General features: G+C 37.6%; 1 protein-coding gene across 3 annotated transcripts in view; it reads left to right on the plus strand.

Annotated features, from left to right (window-relative positions):
- abca1b (ATP binding cassette subfamily A member 1b) overlaps positions 1-18,833 on the plus strand; it is a 95,174-nt gene that overhangs the window by 21,939 nt on the left and 54,402 nt on the right. For all 3 annotated transcript variants that reach the window (XM_087279954.1, XM_087279955.1, NM_001114586.2), the window contains 2 exons: positions 14,168-14,289; positions 16,517-16,708. In XM_087279954.1, the coding sequence (XP_087136080.1) occupies positions 14,168-14,289; positions 16,517-16,708 (314 nt within the window). The remainder of the gene's footprint in view (positions 1-14,167; positions 14,290-16,516; positions 16,709-18,833) is intronic.

Below are 18,833 nucleotides of genomic sequence, written 5' to 3' on the forward strand. Positions count from 1 at the left end.
ATATATATATATATATATATATATATATATATATATATAATAAGTTTAAAGTAGTGCTGTCAATCGATTAAAAAAATTAACTAATTAATTGCACCTTTAAAAAAAAATAATCGTGATTAATCACATTTAAAATACTGAAACTTGTAATTTTGGCTATTCAAATGTAAAATTAATGTAAACGCAAGACAAAAACCCAAGAAAAAACACCGCATCCCTCCTAGACTTCAGGTATGTCGCGCGCAACTCACCCCCACCGTCCTTCAGGTACGTTTCGCGCGCACACGCCCCTATTCAGATACGTCGCTCACTCTACCCCTGACACCCCTCAACGGGCCTGACACAGACACACACACAACGCGCTGGAGCGACTCCCTTCAGATTCAACATGCATGATCGCGTTCATCAAATTTGCTTAAACTAAGCGTTCTAAAGTATTACTGTATTTCACAAGGATTCTGACTCAACAATGTGAAGCATACACTTTCGTTGCGTTTAATGAGGAAACACGCTAAACTTGGAGGGCTCATGCTGAAAGGCAGAGTAATGCTGTCTTTGACAGCTCGCGACTTCACCAGAGACTTTCTGAGTACATTTACATAAGACACCAATACTCCGATTTTAATACGATTAAGATAATACTCTTATTAAAATTCTACCGTGTAGCCTAAGCAGCGATTTTATTACCTTAAAGCAGTGGTTCTCAAACTTTTTTCTATCAAGTACCACCTTAGAAAAACATTGTCTTTCCAAGTACCACCAAAATGAGCAGCATTGAAATACTGTAGCGTAGTTGGACCAGTAAAGCAGCTAAAACTCTGCACAGTTAAAAAACCTGGCAGATTACCTCAGAAATATAGCCTATATATAATATATAGCATATTATATACATCATTTTTAATAAATTTTGAATTATATGTAGCATGTATATGACATATTTCATTCCTCCGTGTACCACTAGAAGGAAGCCCGCGTACCACTAGTGGTACACGTACCACAGTTTGAGAACCACTGCCTTAAAGGAACACCGAGTCACGAAATGCGGAGGATTTTCTTTCTGTTCGCCATGCGGTATCAACTTACAACAGAAAGTTAAAAATAAAACACCCGAAATTGCATGAAACTATGGAGAGCCTGGTGATGCGACTAATTGTTTTATACTGAAACTTGCCTTCAAAAAGTGCTTCCTTGGTCTTATCCACATTTCTTGCATGCTAAACACACGTCCACAACAACAGGAAGTAAAAAAAACCTGCAACTGCGTTAATTGCGTTAATTTTTTTAACGCGTTAATTATTTAAAATTAATCGCATGCGTTAACGCACTAATTTTGACAGCGCTATATATATATATATATATATATATATATATATATATATATATATATATATATATATATATGTATTTATTAGGGATGTAACGGTATCAGAATTTCACGGTACGGTAATACCTCGGTATCAATGTCACGGTACGGTATTTATTGAATCATTTACAGGAAAAAACAAAACTTATGAAAATACTCCAAAAAAGAGCCAAAAGTGTCAATGACATACAAATTAGCCATCTATCTGTAAGCTTTGAAACAGGAACTTCAATTTTAATAACAAAAAAAATATTAAACCATGTAAAAAAAAATTTAAGTTTTTAATTTAGTATTGTTGAAAACTCATCACATTCAACATTTAATCACTCACTCACTTAGATAGAGATGGGTTTAAAGGAAAATTATCATATAAATATAATCTGGTAAAAGCTGGTATCTCTGGGCATTTACAATGTCCCCTGCAACAGAAAAAAAACCTCTCATTTGGTACTGAGGTTTCTGGGACAAGAGAGATATGACTTATATGACTTATTTCTCGAGCGCCGAAAACGGAGCTTTTTGAAAACGCTGGAGAGGCCGTTTTCATTCTGAAACCTGCTTCTCCGTCTCAGTGTGGATGGGGAAAGACGGAGACATCTGAAAACGGAGGCGGGGCTGCAAACGTTCGCCTATCTGATTGGGGCTTTTCCTCAATATTAAGTAGCCCACACACAGTTCAGTCTCGCATCCTCTTCTTGTAAGTTAAGACTTCGCAAGTTTGATCAAGGCTGCAGTCTCCCCCTTCTCAGTTTGATATGGAAAACATACCGAGGACACGCGTAAATCTTCAAAGGGAACAGTGTACTTTATAACTTCATTCACATCACCTTGGCTACGTTGTTTCACTTTCTCAACAATAAAATGTAAACATGATTTAAGGAACTGCCTATTTCCTTTTTAATATTAGAAAACAGACAGCAGAAATGTTGAGGCGTCGTGCTGCATATATGAGCGTCATCTTCACTGTGAGGATATTTATAACAAAACGGAGCCTATAACAACTGCCTCCTTTCAATTTCAGTGAAAATACGAAACGCACCCTCACTTTTGTTGAATATCAGTTTTAATAATCGACAATTATAAAAGTATCACATACAATAAGTTTATACATTGTAGGAATTAAAGGCAAGCGATCAGTCAATGTACCTGGATTAATCATTAACTTATCTTTGCGCTTAACCAAAACATGTTACTCGTGAAGTAACTTAATAGATTCCAATGACCAAAGTCAGGGAATTGGCCTATGTCGTTAGATAAAGACAACAACATGAATGAAATATCACGTTTAGCAAATATAGTGAGATTAGATCCAGCGGAAGATGCTTGATGAGCAGTCCGACAAGCAGAGCTCTCATCTGGGTAGAAATGCTGGAGCGCTTGCCCGAGAGTGTCTGTGGTCACGTGATGTGCGTTTTCAGCGTTTTGGTGTGGACGGAGAGCTGTTCAGAAACATTGGGTAAAACGCGAGTGTGGACGCGGATCGTTTTCATTCTACAACGCCGTTTTAAAACTAAAACGCACTCTTGTAAAAGGGGCTTTAGAGTTTTACAGCTCTTTTTGATCCCCGCTTCTAGCAGCACACTCCATTTCCGCATTACTGGATCTGTAGCGACAACAGACCGCAAGGGATGATGGGGATTGTAGTTTTCGCTACCTCCGGTTCGCTTCATTCGCCTGAGCAAATTTTCTCAGAAGACCTATAGTTTTACCGAGTCATGCGACTTCGGTAATATCGAAAAAAATTAATATTGCGGTATGACGGTATTTACAATACCGTTACATCCCTAGTATTATATATATATATATATATATATATATATATATATATATATATATATATATATATATAAATATATATATATATATATATATATATATATATATATATATATATATATATATATATATATATATATTAATCATTATAATTAAACAATATAATTAAATATTTATAATAAGTTTAAAGTAAACATCAATTCATATACTATATATTTGAAGTGCATTTATATATTTCTTTTGATCAACCCTATTTTGAGGTAGTTCATTATGAGGCGATTTACCTTCTATGTGAGATTTGATTGGACAGGAATCACAGGACTGATTTTTCTGCTCACCATAAACAAGAAAAAATAAAGTAGTGATTGCAGGTTGAAGAAAAGTAGTTGAGTAAAAGTACTGATCACTGCACTAAACATGCACTCAAAGGAAAGTAAAAGAACACATTTTTAAAACTACTTACTAAATTACAATTCCTGAGAAAAAAAAACTCAATTACAATAATTTGAGTATTTGTAATTAGTTACTGTACACTACTGTACACTGTACACACCACTGACTATAACTAATTACTCTTTTAAAGGAACGTGCCCAACACTGGTTTGCAATGGCATGTTTTTATCTGTGGTCTGAAATATGTTAATATTCCTAGCCTGAAATGTCCTCAGTAAACTCTCACCCTTTTCGTACTATAAAGTGAGTCATTTGAATGATAGGTAATCCTTGTAAACATATAAATGAATGATCGATGCCCGTCAGCCTTTGAGGAACTGTTTAAATAGGGACATTTTTCCACTGGGAGTCAAGAGAAGGAATGGGTGGATGAATGAAGGATCAAGTCTTTCATACAAGCCACAACAAGTTTGGTTTTTAAGGCTTGCGTGGGTGTAAATACGCACATGCATCCCAGAATCCAGTCCTCTAGCATTACCTGCCCTATTCGCTTGGTAAGCGGCGTGAATTGTCTATTCCTGTTCACAGACACTTCTCTTCTCACGCTAAGGGAGCTTTAATCGCATTTCACTCCCTAATGGAGGAGACGGTCCACAGACACCACTACAGATTGTCTGGAGTAACCGTTTAGAGAACGCATTAAACTGTAATACAACAGTGTGTGACGATGAGTTTAGTAAGTAGATGATTATTATAGTTGTACAGGAAAACTAAAAGCAAAATGCATTCAGTTTTTTAAAGGGATAGCACATCGAAAAATGAAATTTACTCACTATTTATTTAGCCTCAAGTGATTTCAAACCTTTTGAAACCTCTGTTTGTCACAAAAGAAGGTCTGTATGTGTGAACAGGTCCTTTATGGAAATACTGGTAAATTCATTTGGGCTATTTTTCAGTAAGAGAAGTTAATAATAATAATAATAATAATAATAATAATAATAATAATAATAATAATAATAATAATAATAATAATAATAATAATAATAATAATAATAATAATAGGGGCGAGGCAGTGGCGTAGTAGGTAGTGCTGTCACCTCACAGCAAGAAGGTCGCTGGTTCGAACCTCGGCTCAGTTGGTTTTTCTGTGTGGAGTTTGCATGTTCTCCCTGCCTTCGCATGGGTTTCCTCCGGGTGCTCCAGTTTCCCCCACAATCCAAAGACATGCGGTACAGGTGAATTGGGTAGGCTAAATTGTCCATAGTGTATGAGTGTGTGTGTGTGGATGTTTCCCAGAGATGGGTTGCAGCTGGAAGGGCATCCGCTGCGTAAAAACTGGCTGGATAATTTGGCGGTTCATTCCGCTGTGGCGACCCCGGATTAATCAAGGGACTAAGCCGACAAGAAAATGAATAAATAATAATAATAATAATAATAATAATGATAATTCCTTACATTTATATAGTGCTTTTCTGGGTACTCAGTGCCATTTACACATAGGGGAGAATCTCCTTATCCACCACCAGTGTGCAATATCCACCTGGACGCGACGGCAGCAATTTTGAGCCAGACCGCACACCACAAGGTGGAGAAGAGACAGAGTGATGAAGCCAATTGTGATATGGGGATGATTAGGAGGCCATGATGGAAAGGGGCCAGTGGGCAAATTTGGCCAGGATGCCGGGGTTAAACCCCTACTTTTTTTTAAAGGACATTATGGGATTTTTAATGACCACAGAGAATCAGGACCTCTTTTTAACATCTCATCCAAAAGACGGCGCTCACTGAGCAGTATAGAGTCTCTGTCACTATACTGGGGCATTAGGACCCACACAGACCACGGGTTGGGCGCCCCCTGCTAGCCTCACTAACACCACTTCCGGCAGCAACCTAGCTTTCCCATGTGGTCTCCCATCCAGGTACTGACCAGGCACAGCCCTGCTTAGCGTCAGCGGGCGACCATGTGAAAATTGCAAAGAACTAGCTGCCGGCTAATTTGTAACATTACTGATAATTTGCTAGAATGCTGCACTGTGTGAACACAGAAGGAAGATTGCCGTAAAGAGCGGGTTCACATCTAGAAAGCGCTGACATGAGACGTCTACTTTAGCCAAGCAGAACACTCAGACGCATGTACACCTGTGCGGTTTCTGAAAATAAAAGCCTTTGAATATTTTTCCAGACACATTTAGTTGCTAGATACTAGTCAGATAACATTTCTATGATCCTTTTTAATGTCAGCTGTGTAAATAATTACGATAAAATGCTCATGATAAACCGCTGTTTGTTTACCTTCAAGCTCTGCTTCAGTTGCTTGACACGTGTGCACGTGAGGCAGGCGAATAGCGCCAGCACACACACATATAATGTACATTTCGACATGTGAAAGTGTTCCTCCATATGTTGTAATAAAAGTTGTTCACAATACTTATCATCCACATCATTTGTAATGTAGTCAAGTGTGTAAACATTTAGCTGCGGTATGCGTTTCTGCCTAACAGAGAAGATTTTTTTCAACACATTTCTAAACATAATAGTTTTAATAACTCATTTCTAATAACTGATTTATTTTATCTTTGTCATGATGACAGTAAATAATATTTGATATTTTTCAAGACACTTCTATACAGCTTATAGTGAAATTTAAAGGCTTAACTAAGTTAATTAGGTTAATTAGGGAGGTTAGGGTGATAAGGAAAGCCATTGTGTAATGATGGTTTGTTCTGTGGACTATAGAAAAAAAATAGCTTAAAGGGGCTAATAATTTTTACCTTAAAATAGGTTTTAAAAGATTTAAAACTGCTTTTATTCTAGCTGAAATAAAAGAAATAAGACTTTCTCCAGAAGAAAAAAAATATTTTCAGACATACTGTTAAACATAAATTGGGGGAAAAAAAATAAAATAAAAATATATCTTTAATTTTTATTTATTTATTTATTTATTTATTTATTTATTTATTTATTTTTTACAATTCTGACTTAATTGTATTTTTACAAATTAGATTTTATATCGCTCAAAATATAAATCAACATTTTCTACAGAATGAGATATGCTGGTAACTCTTTACAATAAGGTTGTATTAGGTCATGTTATTTTATGTACTTACTAACATGAACAAACAATGAACAATACAATGATTACAGTATTTGCTCATGTTAATTAACATTAGTTATTGAAAATACAGTTGTTAATTGTTGGTTCACGTTAAGACACGGTGCATTAACTAATATTAACAACCAGGAGTTGTTGGATTTTAATAATGCTTAACAAGTAGCTTAATAATGCTTAATAAATGCTGTACAAGTATTGTTCATAATTAGTTTATGTGTGTGAATTCATTAACTAATGAAACCTTATTGAAAAGTGCGACTGATGCATTTCTGAAAAAAGAAAAAAAGTCAGATGTAAGAAGCAAAATTTGCAAACTCTAAAATTGTGAAAGAGAAATAAAAAAATATTCATAAAAAAACTGCAATTATATATTCCATGGCGGAAACAACTTGTCATAAATACCTAAATTGAGAAAAAGTCTTGAGGGAAAGGGTTATGTCAGCCCACCTGCTCAAATTAAAGCTTCATTATTGTGTCTTGCGGCGTCGTGCGTGACAATAGGAATGCTTTGAACTCACCAACCAGTCATTGTGGGGCTTATCGGCATCCGCATGCTGCGATCTCATTCGTATTCTACTCTTTTGATTACAACTAATGAAAACAGACATGAAAGAGTGGAGTTCACTGGGTTTAGTTTAGTTGTTGCTTAAACCCATTCACACCTAGATCATATATACACCCACCGGCCACTTTATTAGGTACACATTACTAGTACTGGGTTGGACTCGTACTTCAGAACTGCCTTAATCCTTCGTGAAATAGATTAAACGAGGTACTGGAAAGTTCCTCAGAGATTTGCTCCACATTGACATGATAGCATCTTGCAGTTGCTGCAGATTTGTCGGCTACACATCCATGATGCGAATCTCCCGTTCCACCACATACCAAATGTGCTCTATTGGATTGAGTTCTGGTGACTGTGGAGGCCATTGGAGTACAGTGAACTCATTGCCATGTTCAAGAAACCAGTCTGAGATGATTGCCCACAGAGCTGCCGCTCACTGGATATTTTGTCATTTTCTGACCATTCTCAGCAAACCCTAGAGATGGTTGTGCATAAAAATGCCAGTAGATCAGCAGTTTCTGAAATACTCAGACCAGCCCATCTGGCACCAACAACCATGCCACGTTCAAAGTCACTTAAATCACTCTCCATCCCCATTCTGATGCTCAGTTTGAACTGCATCAGACCGTCTTGACCATGTCTACATGCCCAAATGCATTAAGCTGCTGCCATGTGATTGGCTGATTAGAAATTTGCGTTAACGAACAGCTGGACAGGTGTACCTAATAAAGTGGCCGGTTAGTGTATAAATCAATCTATTATATATATACACAGAGCTTCAAACAGAAAATTAGCATTAGCATCATAATGGGTGAAAAAGTGCATTAAAAGCAGTCACGCCCCAAAACATGAGGCCAATTCTTGTACTAGTAGCCAAAAGAACAAGAGCACAAGCCCTAACAAGTTATCTAGACTTAAAAATAAGCAAGGTTTCATGAGCAATAAAGGATAGTTCACCCCAAAATGTAAATTTTCTTACTATTTATTCCCACTAAAGAGGTTTTAAACTTTTAGAATTTCTGAAGATTGCTGGAAAAAGCAGCCATTGACATCCATTGAAGGAACCAAAAATACTATGGAAGCCAATGGCTACTTTTTTCCAGCATACTTCACTCCTGTGTTAAACAGAAGAAAGAAATTCAAACAGGTTTGAAACAAGTTGAACATGAGTAAACAATGGAAGAATTTTCATTTTTGGGTGAACTGACCCTTTAAATGTCACCTGACTCTAAAGGCTGGTGTAAAGATGCTGAATTTAGCTTCACAGGAATAAATGACATTTTCTTAAATTTTCAAGTCTAATCTATATCAGAGAATTTTTTTTCTTATTTTTTCTTATTTTTCTTATTTTATTTTACGTGTTTCATAATATTACTGTTTTTTCAGTTTTGTATATTCATTATTATTTGAATGTAGCCTCTGTGAGCCCAGGAATGCATTCAAACAACCACAAAATACCTCAAAGTCTACTGACTGAACATGCTCACTATAGAATGTTTTCTGAAAAAGCTCACAGAAATAATGTGCTTGCACTCTTATTTACTTATGTTGTACCAAAACATATGGATTACAACTGAAATCATAGTTGTCATCCACTTCTTTTTCATTGGCTTGCTTTCTCGCGTATTCATAAGCTGTGATACTTGTTGTTCATTCAATGTCCTTAGGTGGCCAAGAGAGTTCAAATGCACTGAGAGTTTTAAAACGCATACAAAAAAAACACTTAAGAATTAAGAAAACATCTTGGTCAGTTTGACAGCACATGAACATACAGGAACGCACCTCAAGAAATGTGTCGGGGGTCATAAAAACATTACAAACCGGCTGCTTCCTGATTAGAAACCAGTTTATTCATCAGGGGTCGCCACAGCGGAATGAACCACCAACTTATCCAGCATATTTTTTTACGCAGCGGATGCCCTTTCTGCTGCAACCCATCTCTGGGAAACATCCATACACACTCATTCACTATGGACTGTTTAGCCTACCCAATTCACCTAGCGCATGACTATGGGGGAAACCGGAGCACCCGGAGGAAACCCAAGCGAACACAGGAAGAACATGAAACATTTTCTTACAACTGAACTTGTACAAATTTGTATGAATTAGCCACTAAACTGACAAAATAGTTGCGTTTTCGAAATCAGGCTGGTTTGTTAGTGTTGTTCTATTTGCATGTGTGTTCTTAACTTGAACTTGTCATGTTGAGCTTGCATATACATGTCCTGTCTGAAAAAGACCTAACAGATGTAATCGGCCATGACTACACACACACACACACACACACACACAATGTTTGTTAGACCCCTTATTTCTCCCCCCGCTTAAGCTCTTTTCAAAAGAATGATTAGTAGGGAAGTGGTTGAAAAGTCCAGGAATCTGCCACCTCCTGGGGGTTTTGTCCGTCCCTAGAAATGGACACACTTCCAGCCTTTGTGTCCCCAAAACAGCCCAGAAGGAAAATATGGAGCCAGCTGGCCTGCTTGAGTGAGGGTTATCACAGGTAGTTGTTATAGCTAGCCAGGTGTTGCTACACTTGTGTGGCTACACTTGTGACTAAACACACCAGGTATGACTGTAGGCATTTGTGTTGGAGGTGGGGGAGCTACTGACTAGCAAAAAAGAAAGACGACATCAAAAGCAGAAATTGTGCATCACATTTGCAGGAACGCTCAGTGCGACACAGAGTCACTTATGAATGAACAACCCCATGTTACACACGAATAAAGCATTAGCTGCGTCCCGTATCGCATACTTATGCACTATTCTACGCCATTTTGTAGTATATATAGTGTAAGTAGTGTGTTTACACTGAAAACTCTAAAAATATTAAGTGCACTTTAATTACCCGGATGATGCACTCATTCAGCCGCTAAAATGAAGTGTGTAATGTTGGACACTTCACGCACTCAACGACTGCAGGTTTGCTCACGTAGAGGAAGGGGCAGAGCTATCGGGCACACACGTTGGATAACTTTATTTATTTTAGATGGTGAAAGCAAAATTCTCCTATGAGAGTGATTATAGCGCCTCCCGATGATGAATGCGGTTATACTCACGGCAGGTATTATTTGATAATTCGGTCGTTTATTTTACTGATTTGGCAACCGTCAAACATGATTAGGGAAACGGTTTGAATTTCCGCTTAGTAAAAAAAACATTAGTGTGCCATTTTGGACGACACTATATACATATATGTAGTGTCTTCGCTCACGAATCTTCGCTGAGGCCAGCCTCCAGCCTCCACCGCTGAGACTGCAGCTCTGCACAAGACTTTTGGCCAGCGGAGAAATTAAAATGGTCGTGCCGAACTGAGTCTGGTTCTTTCAAGGTTTTTTTTCTTCACTCTCCTATTGGTGAAGTTTTTTTCCCTCTCCTCTATCGCCACTGGCTTGCATGGTTCGGGATCTGAAAAGCTACTCATCGATGAATTTGCTCTTCAGTGTTTGAACTCTCAGTAATGACTTCAAACCACACTGAACTGAGCTAAACTGAACTGAACTTAAACACTAAACACTGAACTACCCTGATCCAGTTACTATAACCATTTATGTGAAGCTGCTTTGACACAATCTACATTGTAAAAGCGCTATACAAATAAAGCTGAATTGAATTGAATTGAATACACTATCCTGTTGAGTGTGTAAGTGCATAAGTACATAGTGCATGAGTGCATAGTGTATAGTGTGCCATTTGGGAAGCAGCTATAGACTATAAAAATATAGACATAGTATCCATGACGTCACCCATAGGTTTCTGAAAAGTGCAAATGAAGCTACAAGTGGGCGTGGTCAATCATTGCCAATTTGTTCGAACATCATCGCACCGACCGTGGGTTACCAAAAAAGGGCAAAGAGGCGGAGATTGAGAACCACTGTCTTCTGCATCAGGTCAGGGTGCACATTTTTATGGGCAATACAATGTATTGAGGGTCAGTAGTGAAATATGCAATGGACATCACTTACAGTTATTGTAAGAGTTATTGTTATCACTTTGATCAGGTTATTGAATCCTTGCTAAATTAAAGTATTCAGTTCTTCTAACCTGTTAGCCAGCACCCAACTTATGGACACCTACTAGGACTGGACGATTTGGCGTAAAATCTAAATCTCGATTAATTGAACATTTTAAATCATTCATTCATTCATTTTCTTGTCAGCTTAGTCCCTTTATTAATCCGGGGTCGCCACAGCGGAATGAACCACCAACTTATCCAGCAAGTTTTTACGCAGTGGATGCCCTTCCAGCCGCAACCCATCTCTGGGAAACATCCACACACACATTCACACACACACTCATACACTACGGACAATTTAGCCTACCCAATTCACCTGTACTGCATGTCTTTGGACTGTGGAGGAAACCGGAGCACCTGGAGGAAACCCACGCGAAGGCAGGGAGAACATGCAAACTCCACACAGAAACACCAACTGAGCCGAGGTTCGAACCAGTGACCCAGCGACCTTCTTGCTGTGAGGCGACAGCACTACCTACTGCGCCACTGCCTCGCCCATTTTAACTCAATTAGGATTAGTGAACAATTTTTTTTTATATATTTAATTTTTATTAAATATTTTTTTAAGATATAACTTAAATTATATTATTATATTTATTGAATCTTCTGTAAACAAATAACTGGAGCACCTGGAGGAAACCCACACCAACACGGGGAGAACATGCTAGTAGCAAGGGGCCAGTACTTACCACTGAGCCACCGTCCGATTTAAGATTTCTGCAAAAAGTTTCTTGCGACTATATGTCCTTCTCTCCCTCTTTCACTGTACCGGTGTCACTTCTCAAAAATGACCTTCCTAAACTAAAACAGTAACAGTTGCTAAATAATTTGTTCTACATTCACAGTTAATTTATCTTTGAAAGGAAGGGCTTGCGATCCATCATTTAAAGTTTATAATGCTCAAAACAAAAAAGGCATAGATGCTTAATTCATAGATCTGTGTGGAGTTTGCATGTTCTCTCTGTGATCACTTGGGTTTCCTCCAGGTGCTCCGGTTTCCCCCACAGTCCAAACACATGCGCTATAGGTGAATTCTTTCATTCAATTATTTTTTCCCCGGCTTAGTCCTCTTATTTATCAGGGGTCGCTACAGCAAAATAAACCGCCAACTTATCCAGCATATGTTTTACAAAGTGGATGCACTTCCAGTTGCTACCCATCACTGGAAAACACCCATACACTCCCATTCACACACAAACACTACTGTTTAGGTGAATTGGGTGAACAAAAAATTGCCCATTGTGTATGAATGCGAGAGTGTATGTGTGTTTCCCAGTCCTGGTTTGCAGCTGGAAGGGCATCGGCTGCATAAAACGTACACTAGAATTATTGGCGGCAGAGGAGCAAAAAGGGGCTATGCACTACATGCAGCGCATAGAGGCGTCACACATGGAGGGCCACACAAACATTAAATAAATATTAATGTTTATTTTGCATTTTATAGGAGTATAATATTGTACTTTATTAAATTAAAAAAAATCATACCACCCCTTCCCCTCCGTCAATCATTTGATTGACCATTTGATGAACATTTCTTAGAACTCACACATAAATAAATAGTCAGAATGTTCGAATTTTTTAAAAAACTGAAATGTTAATTAATCCTTCTATCAAGATCCATTTTATACCATATACATGTTTTTATAAATGTATTATGTATTATATTGAAACATCAGGCCTTTTGGTATTTATTTATTTATTTTTATTTATTTTTTATTTTTTTGGTAATTTTTTTTTAATTTTAGTTCCAAAAAAGTTTGGCCATAAAATTTTTTTAATAAAATTTTACATTTCAGGCAGTTGGTTTCTGCTTATTTTTTACACTAATCATTTTACATTTTTTTATTTCACTATTTGAGAGGTATAATAGCAGTTTCGGTCAATTGTTCATGCAAAAACAGACCTTACACCTCTCACAGTAAGCATGTGAGAAGTGATTGAATTTTCAAGTTCTTTTTCTCTTTAGGACTCCCATATCTATCATTTTGTGTTAACAAATGTTGTCCAAAAAGTACAAAAACAAGGCATGTCAAGGTGCTATAATCATTTAGTGGGGAAAATGAAATTGAGAAGAAATTTGGGGTGGGACAAGATGTACGTCTTTGTCACTTAACATGCTTAGTGTAATTATACATTTACTACTTAATATTATTTCGGTTGTGTTTAGAACTGTGAAAGGTATTTGTTTGAAGCACATTAAAAAATATCCTCAATTTGTTGATGGAAATACTTTGGGGGCAAAACTTGATCCCGCACAGTAAATTTGCAGTTGCACCCCTGATTGACGGTTCATTCTCCAATGATAAAAAAAGGGTCTATGCTGAATGAAAATAAATGGAAATAATGCTAAAAAATATTTGGTTGACAAAAAAGACAGTGTAATTCATAAATCTACGGAAGGAAGGGGAATCTTGCGCAAGTCAGTCATATTTGATTCTGGGATTTGTGTGGGCCACGGCAAATCCCTTTTGTAGACTCCAGAACATTTAGGCAGCTAGACTCCCTGCGTATTGTTTGTGGAACCGCACAATGAATCAGTCGCCGTTTCTCTCCACGCCCAGGAGAACCGCTCTAGCTGGCCTGCTCAGACATGCGCTTGAACTTTGAAAAGAGGAATGAAATTTAAGGAGAGCGCACCAGCGTGTAGTTAACACTCTCAAAGGCTCCACACCTGAATGAACAGCGCTCAATTTCAGCAAGTGAGCGCATGCACGGGGAACAAAAGGTTTGAGGTTTTGTAAGAATGCAAACCAAATGTAAATTAATGAAGAGCGGGCTGCATTTCCAAAAAAACAAAATTAATCCTAAAATGCAGGGGTGGGTCTGCTGAAATTGAAAGTTTGGTCAATTTGCTGAAAACTGATAACTGCAGCCATTGTATGGTGGATTTGTAAAGCACTCCTTAACACACACACACTTACACTAAAGCAATATGTTTGTCCCCAGGATTCAAGCTGAAGGACTTCCTGCATGAAGACGAGACCCTCTCTACCTTCCTCCTACAAAACGCCTCATTTACAGAGAATTATGTTACGAATATTCTGGACGCTGATGTGAATCTTGAAAAGGTGAGAAAGGAAATGCACCGTATGGAAACATTAATGGTGCCTATGAGAGTTGATTTGCATAAACGTGCTTGTGTTTCCCCTAACAAACTTTAGGAAGGTGACAGAATGTTGGAAATATGGATTTATAGCCATAGACAGGGTTTCTGCAGGTCACATTTAAGACTTTTCAAGACCTTTTTAGGACTATTATGAATTAAATTTTGTAAAGGGCAGATGATTTTTTTTACTTGACCCAGTCAAATTTAAATTCAGTTATTTTTTAGCCGAACATTTTAAATAACGTGTCGAAACAAGCAAACTCTAGATGTATACATGTATACACTCACCGGCCACTTTATTAGGTACACCTACTACTAGTACCGGGTTGGTCCCCCTTTTGACTTCAGAACTGCCTTAATCCTTTTTGATCGGATGTGCACAAAAATGTTGTCCTGATTTGTTCTGACAGCCTAAACAAAGCTTTAAAGTTCCCCTAAGCCCCAATTCAACTCTCAAACAAAGACCCAAACCTCACATTTAGGCCGTACTCACACTAGGTACAGTTGCCTCGAACCTGGCCAAAGCACGCTTGACCCCCTCCCGTCTCCCCCGACGGCCCGCGCTCACACCATATCGGGCCTCGGCACGCTTACGTCATCGCTGCTGCTCTCTTCAGTGAGAAGCGCTCTCTATGGCAAGCCTTTTTAGCATTTAAATCTTTGTTCTGACTCCATAAATATATTTAGAGATATCTCTAATTATATTTTGACTAGTCATAACTATAATTCCACTACTCAGAATGACAATTAGAGATATCTGCAATTACAATTGTACTAGTACGAAATCAGATTGGAGATATCTGCAAATATATTATGACTAGTCATATTCCTCCATTGACTTCCATTGAAAAATATTTGCAGATATCTGTAAATGAGTTTTGATTAGTCACAATTGTAATTAGAGATATCTCTAACTGAGTTTTTACTAGTCATAATACATTTGGAGATATCTTTAATTCGTCATATTTAGATATATTTACAAATATATTTGAAGATATCTCTAATTAATTTACTAATAGTCGAATTACAGTTGTAGATATCTTAAATTGGATTTTTGACTAGTCAAAATTCATTTGGAGATATCTCTAATTACAATTGTGACTAATCAAAACTCATTTACAGATATCTGCAAATATTTTTCAATGGAAGTCAATGGAGGAATATGACTAGTCAGTCATAATATATTTGCAGATATCTCCAATCTGACTAGTCGAATTATAATTATGGCTAGTCAAAATATAATTAGAGATCTCTCTAAATATATTTATGGATAGTCAGAACAAGGTTTAAATGCTAAAACGGCTTGCCATACGCTGTCACCCAGTAGCACAGTGGAGATTTCTCTAGTTATATCGTTTCAGTCGTTTGTTATGCAGTGACATGCAGTCAAATATTTCGCCGGACAGATCCGCCACTTTTGGCGCTCATAAACAATCATAAAGCTCTGGTGCTGCAGGAATGAGGAGGTCTGCTGAAGGCGCGCAGCTGGCGTGCTGTGAGGAGTTTGCGTCTTTAATAAACTACGGCAGTTTGCGATCACTGAACAGTAAGAATGATTAATAAATCCATATGAAACAACCCCTCAAAAGTCACGTATTGCTTTCAGTTTCGGGCTTTGGCGCGTTTTGCACTCACACACAAGTGTACCGTGCCAAAGCCCAAGTGATCCGCGATCAGGCACACCTCTTCCAACCGGGCCAGGGCCGGCCAAGTGAACCATGCTTGAGCCCGATTCAGCGCACTCACACTTCTCAAACGATCCGGGAAACGGGCCTGGGCACGGTACGGATGGCATAGTGTGAGTAGGCCCTTACAGTAATTACAGTACATACACCATTTGTCGGTTGGCTTTGATAGTTCGCCCCCACACATGCTGCTAAATTACCCCTAGGAATTAAAGTTAAAGAGAAGAAAGCAGCATGCATCTCAACTTTTGTTTGTGCATCAACAGCTGTTAGCTGTGTGATGTGCCCTTAGGCCGTTACACAATCTACAGCCCATAGGCAGCCTAGTTTTACCTTAATGTACCTCACAATGTGTATTCAGGGCATCCAGCCTAAGTGGCTCTCCAGATAATGAACTCATGGGTCATGTGAATAGCTCAGTCCTTCAGTCTCCAAAAAGCCTTTGTGAACACCTAGTTATCTGCTCTTACTGCTTAACCATGCTTATCACCGGTGCTCCCGCAGGTGCTGATCAAAGGTTTTGGCGTCCATCTCAGAGACATGTGCAGCTCAATCAAACTTGAGGATTTTGTGACCATCCCGGACACAAGTGTGGCCAGATTCACTCAGGACATGATCTGCAGGTCTCCCAAAAACTGGCTGGACCAGGCCGAGAGTCACTTCAAGTCCAATCTGGATTTCCTCAAACCTGTCAGGGTAAGAGAGATGGCACAGCGAATCACAACAGATAGATTTGATATGTGTGTTTAAATAACAAAACTATTTCATAGTGTTATTGTTAAAAATATATAGATGGACCAATCATTATCATATTATTCATTAAATAAGCTGTATCAGTACATTGATATTAATAAACAAATTGATGTTACGGGGCAGCACAGTGGTGCAGTGGGTAGCACAATCACCTCACAGCAAGAAGATCACTGGTTCGAGCCCTAGCTGGGCCAGTTGGCATTTCTGTGTGGAGTTTGCATGTTCTCCTCGCGTTCACGTGGGTTTCCTCCGGGTGCTCCGGTTTCCCCTACAAGTTCAAAAACATGTGGTACAGGTGAATTGGGTGAGCTAAATTACCTTTAGTGTGTGAATGAGAGTGTATGGATGTTTCCCAGTGGTTGGTTGTAGCTGAAAGGGCATCCACTGCTTAAAACGTATGCTGGATAAGTTGGCGGTTCATTCCGCTGTGACGACCCCAGATTTATAAAGGGACTAAGCGGAAAAAAATTAAATAATGAAATTGATGTTACCTATATATAGTATATCGAAAGTATCATAAAGCTGAATAAATGTACCAATGTCATATATTTCACATAAGTAAAATGAAAAGTAAATATTATATTATTATGTAACAATAATAATAGATTCAGGCCTAATTAAGTTGAAGAAGATTATTATTTTAGTATGACATTAAATAATTACAATACTTTTCACACTGCATATTGTATTAGCATCAATTTAATTATTAACATTTATTGCGCTTTTATACTTATAATACACAACATTGCATTGAGAAATATGGGGTTAAAAAGTAGAATAAAAAGAATATCAAACCACAGTTGGGTTACAACATGCCAGCATTTGTAGAGTATAAAAAAGTATAAAAACTAAATAAATAAAATCCATTAAAAATTTTTTATAAAAATTAAATAAAATTTAATAAATACATATATAAATAAAAATATAAAAATCAAAAACTTTTTTTAAGTGATGTTTGTTTAAAGGTGCAGTCGGTGATCTGCCTAAATGCTATTCGTTAGCATGATATCTTTGAAACATATCTCCCTCCCCTGCCATCCAAAGCCACACCTCCTGAAATCACGAACGCACACCATAAAGATGACAGCAGACAACTCACTAGAAGATCATGTCATTTGCCAGTTAGAAAACTTTAAGCACCTATAATACCACAATTCCGAATGAAAAACTATATTATATCTAGCACGTTTTCAGTTGTGTAGCAAGCAAAACTAGTCATAATGTGCAATATGACACGCATGCAAGGATCGCTGGTCTCACCCTCTCACGCGCTTTGTCCTAAAGTGACTACTCTATGCTTAGTGGTTAGCCGGTAGGGTGCAGGAATTACACTTACTAAGCCATACGTACATGCTATTCCAGACTAAACAATCAAAGTAACATGATAAACAATATAGGGAGGCTATACAGGCTGTCATTGTTCAAAAATGAAACAATGTGAATATAAAACCAGCTTCACCTCAGTAAAGCAGGCTAGGCGAAATAGCGCTATTTACTGATGTTTTGTTGTTAAACTAAATAAAAATCTACATTTTCGATGCTGTAAAAGTTCCCTTATGAAACTGAAAATAGTCGTATCAATCTATCGCCAGATTTCAGTGGCTGCACAACACCTCTGTGCATATAACCCATTCATAACAAAACACAATCTACAACAGCCTGACTAAAATAGTTTTAAAACAGAACATTACTTGTCTAAAAGATTTATTTTTACTCACAATATTTTTTTTTAGGTGACACAAATTATATACTTATCATACTTTTAGTATTAACAAATTGTAATAACCCTGGAATATATCAAATATGTTTTAAAATGTACAGTTGAAATCAAAATTATTAGATGCAAAAATATTAAAGGGGCTATTCTGCAAAAAAAAAAAAGGCTTTTGTAAGTCGTTTAATCACAGTTGTGTGGCAACAGTGTGTGAATACAGACAACATCTAATGGTAAAAAAAATATCTAAGTCTATGCTCTCTCCCTCATTAGCACAAACAGCCCTGAATGAGAAGCAGCTGTCCGCCATTAGCGTTTTTAAATCTTTTTAATATGCCACTATGCTGATGCACA

Source organism: Danio rerio, chromosome 14 (assembly GCF_052040795.2).
Source record: "Danio rerio strain M-AB ecotype USA chromosome 14, GRCz13ab, whole genome shotgun sequence".
NCBI classification, from domain to species: Eukaryota; Metazoa; Chordata; class Actinopteri; order Cypriniformes; family Danionidae; genus Danio; species Danio rerio.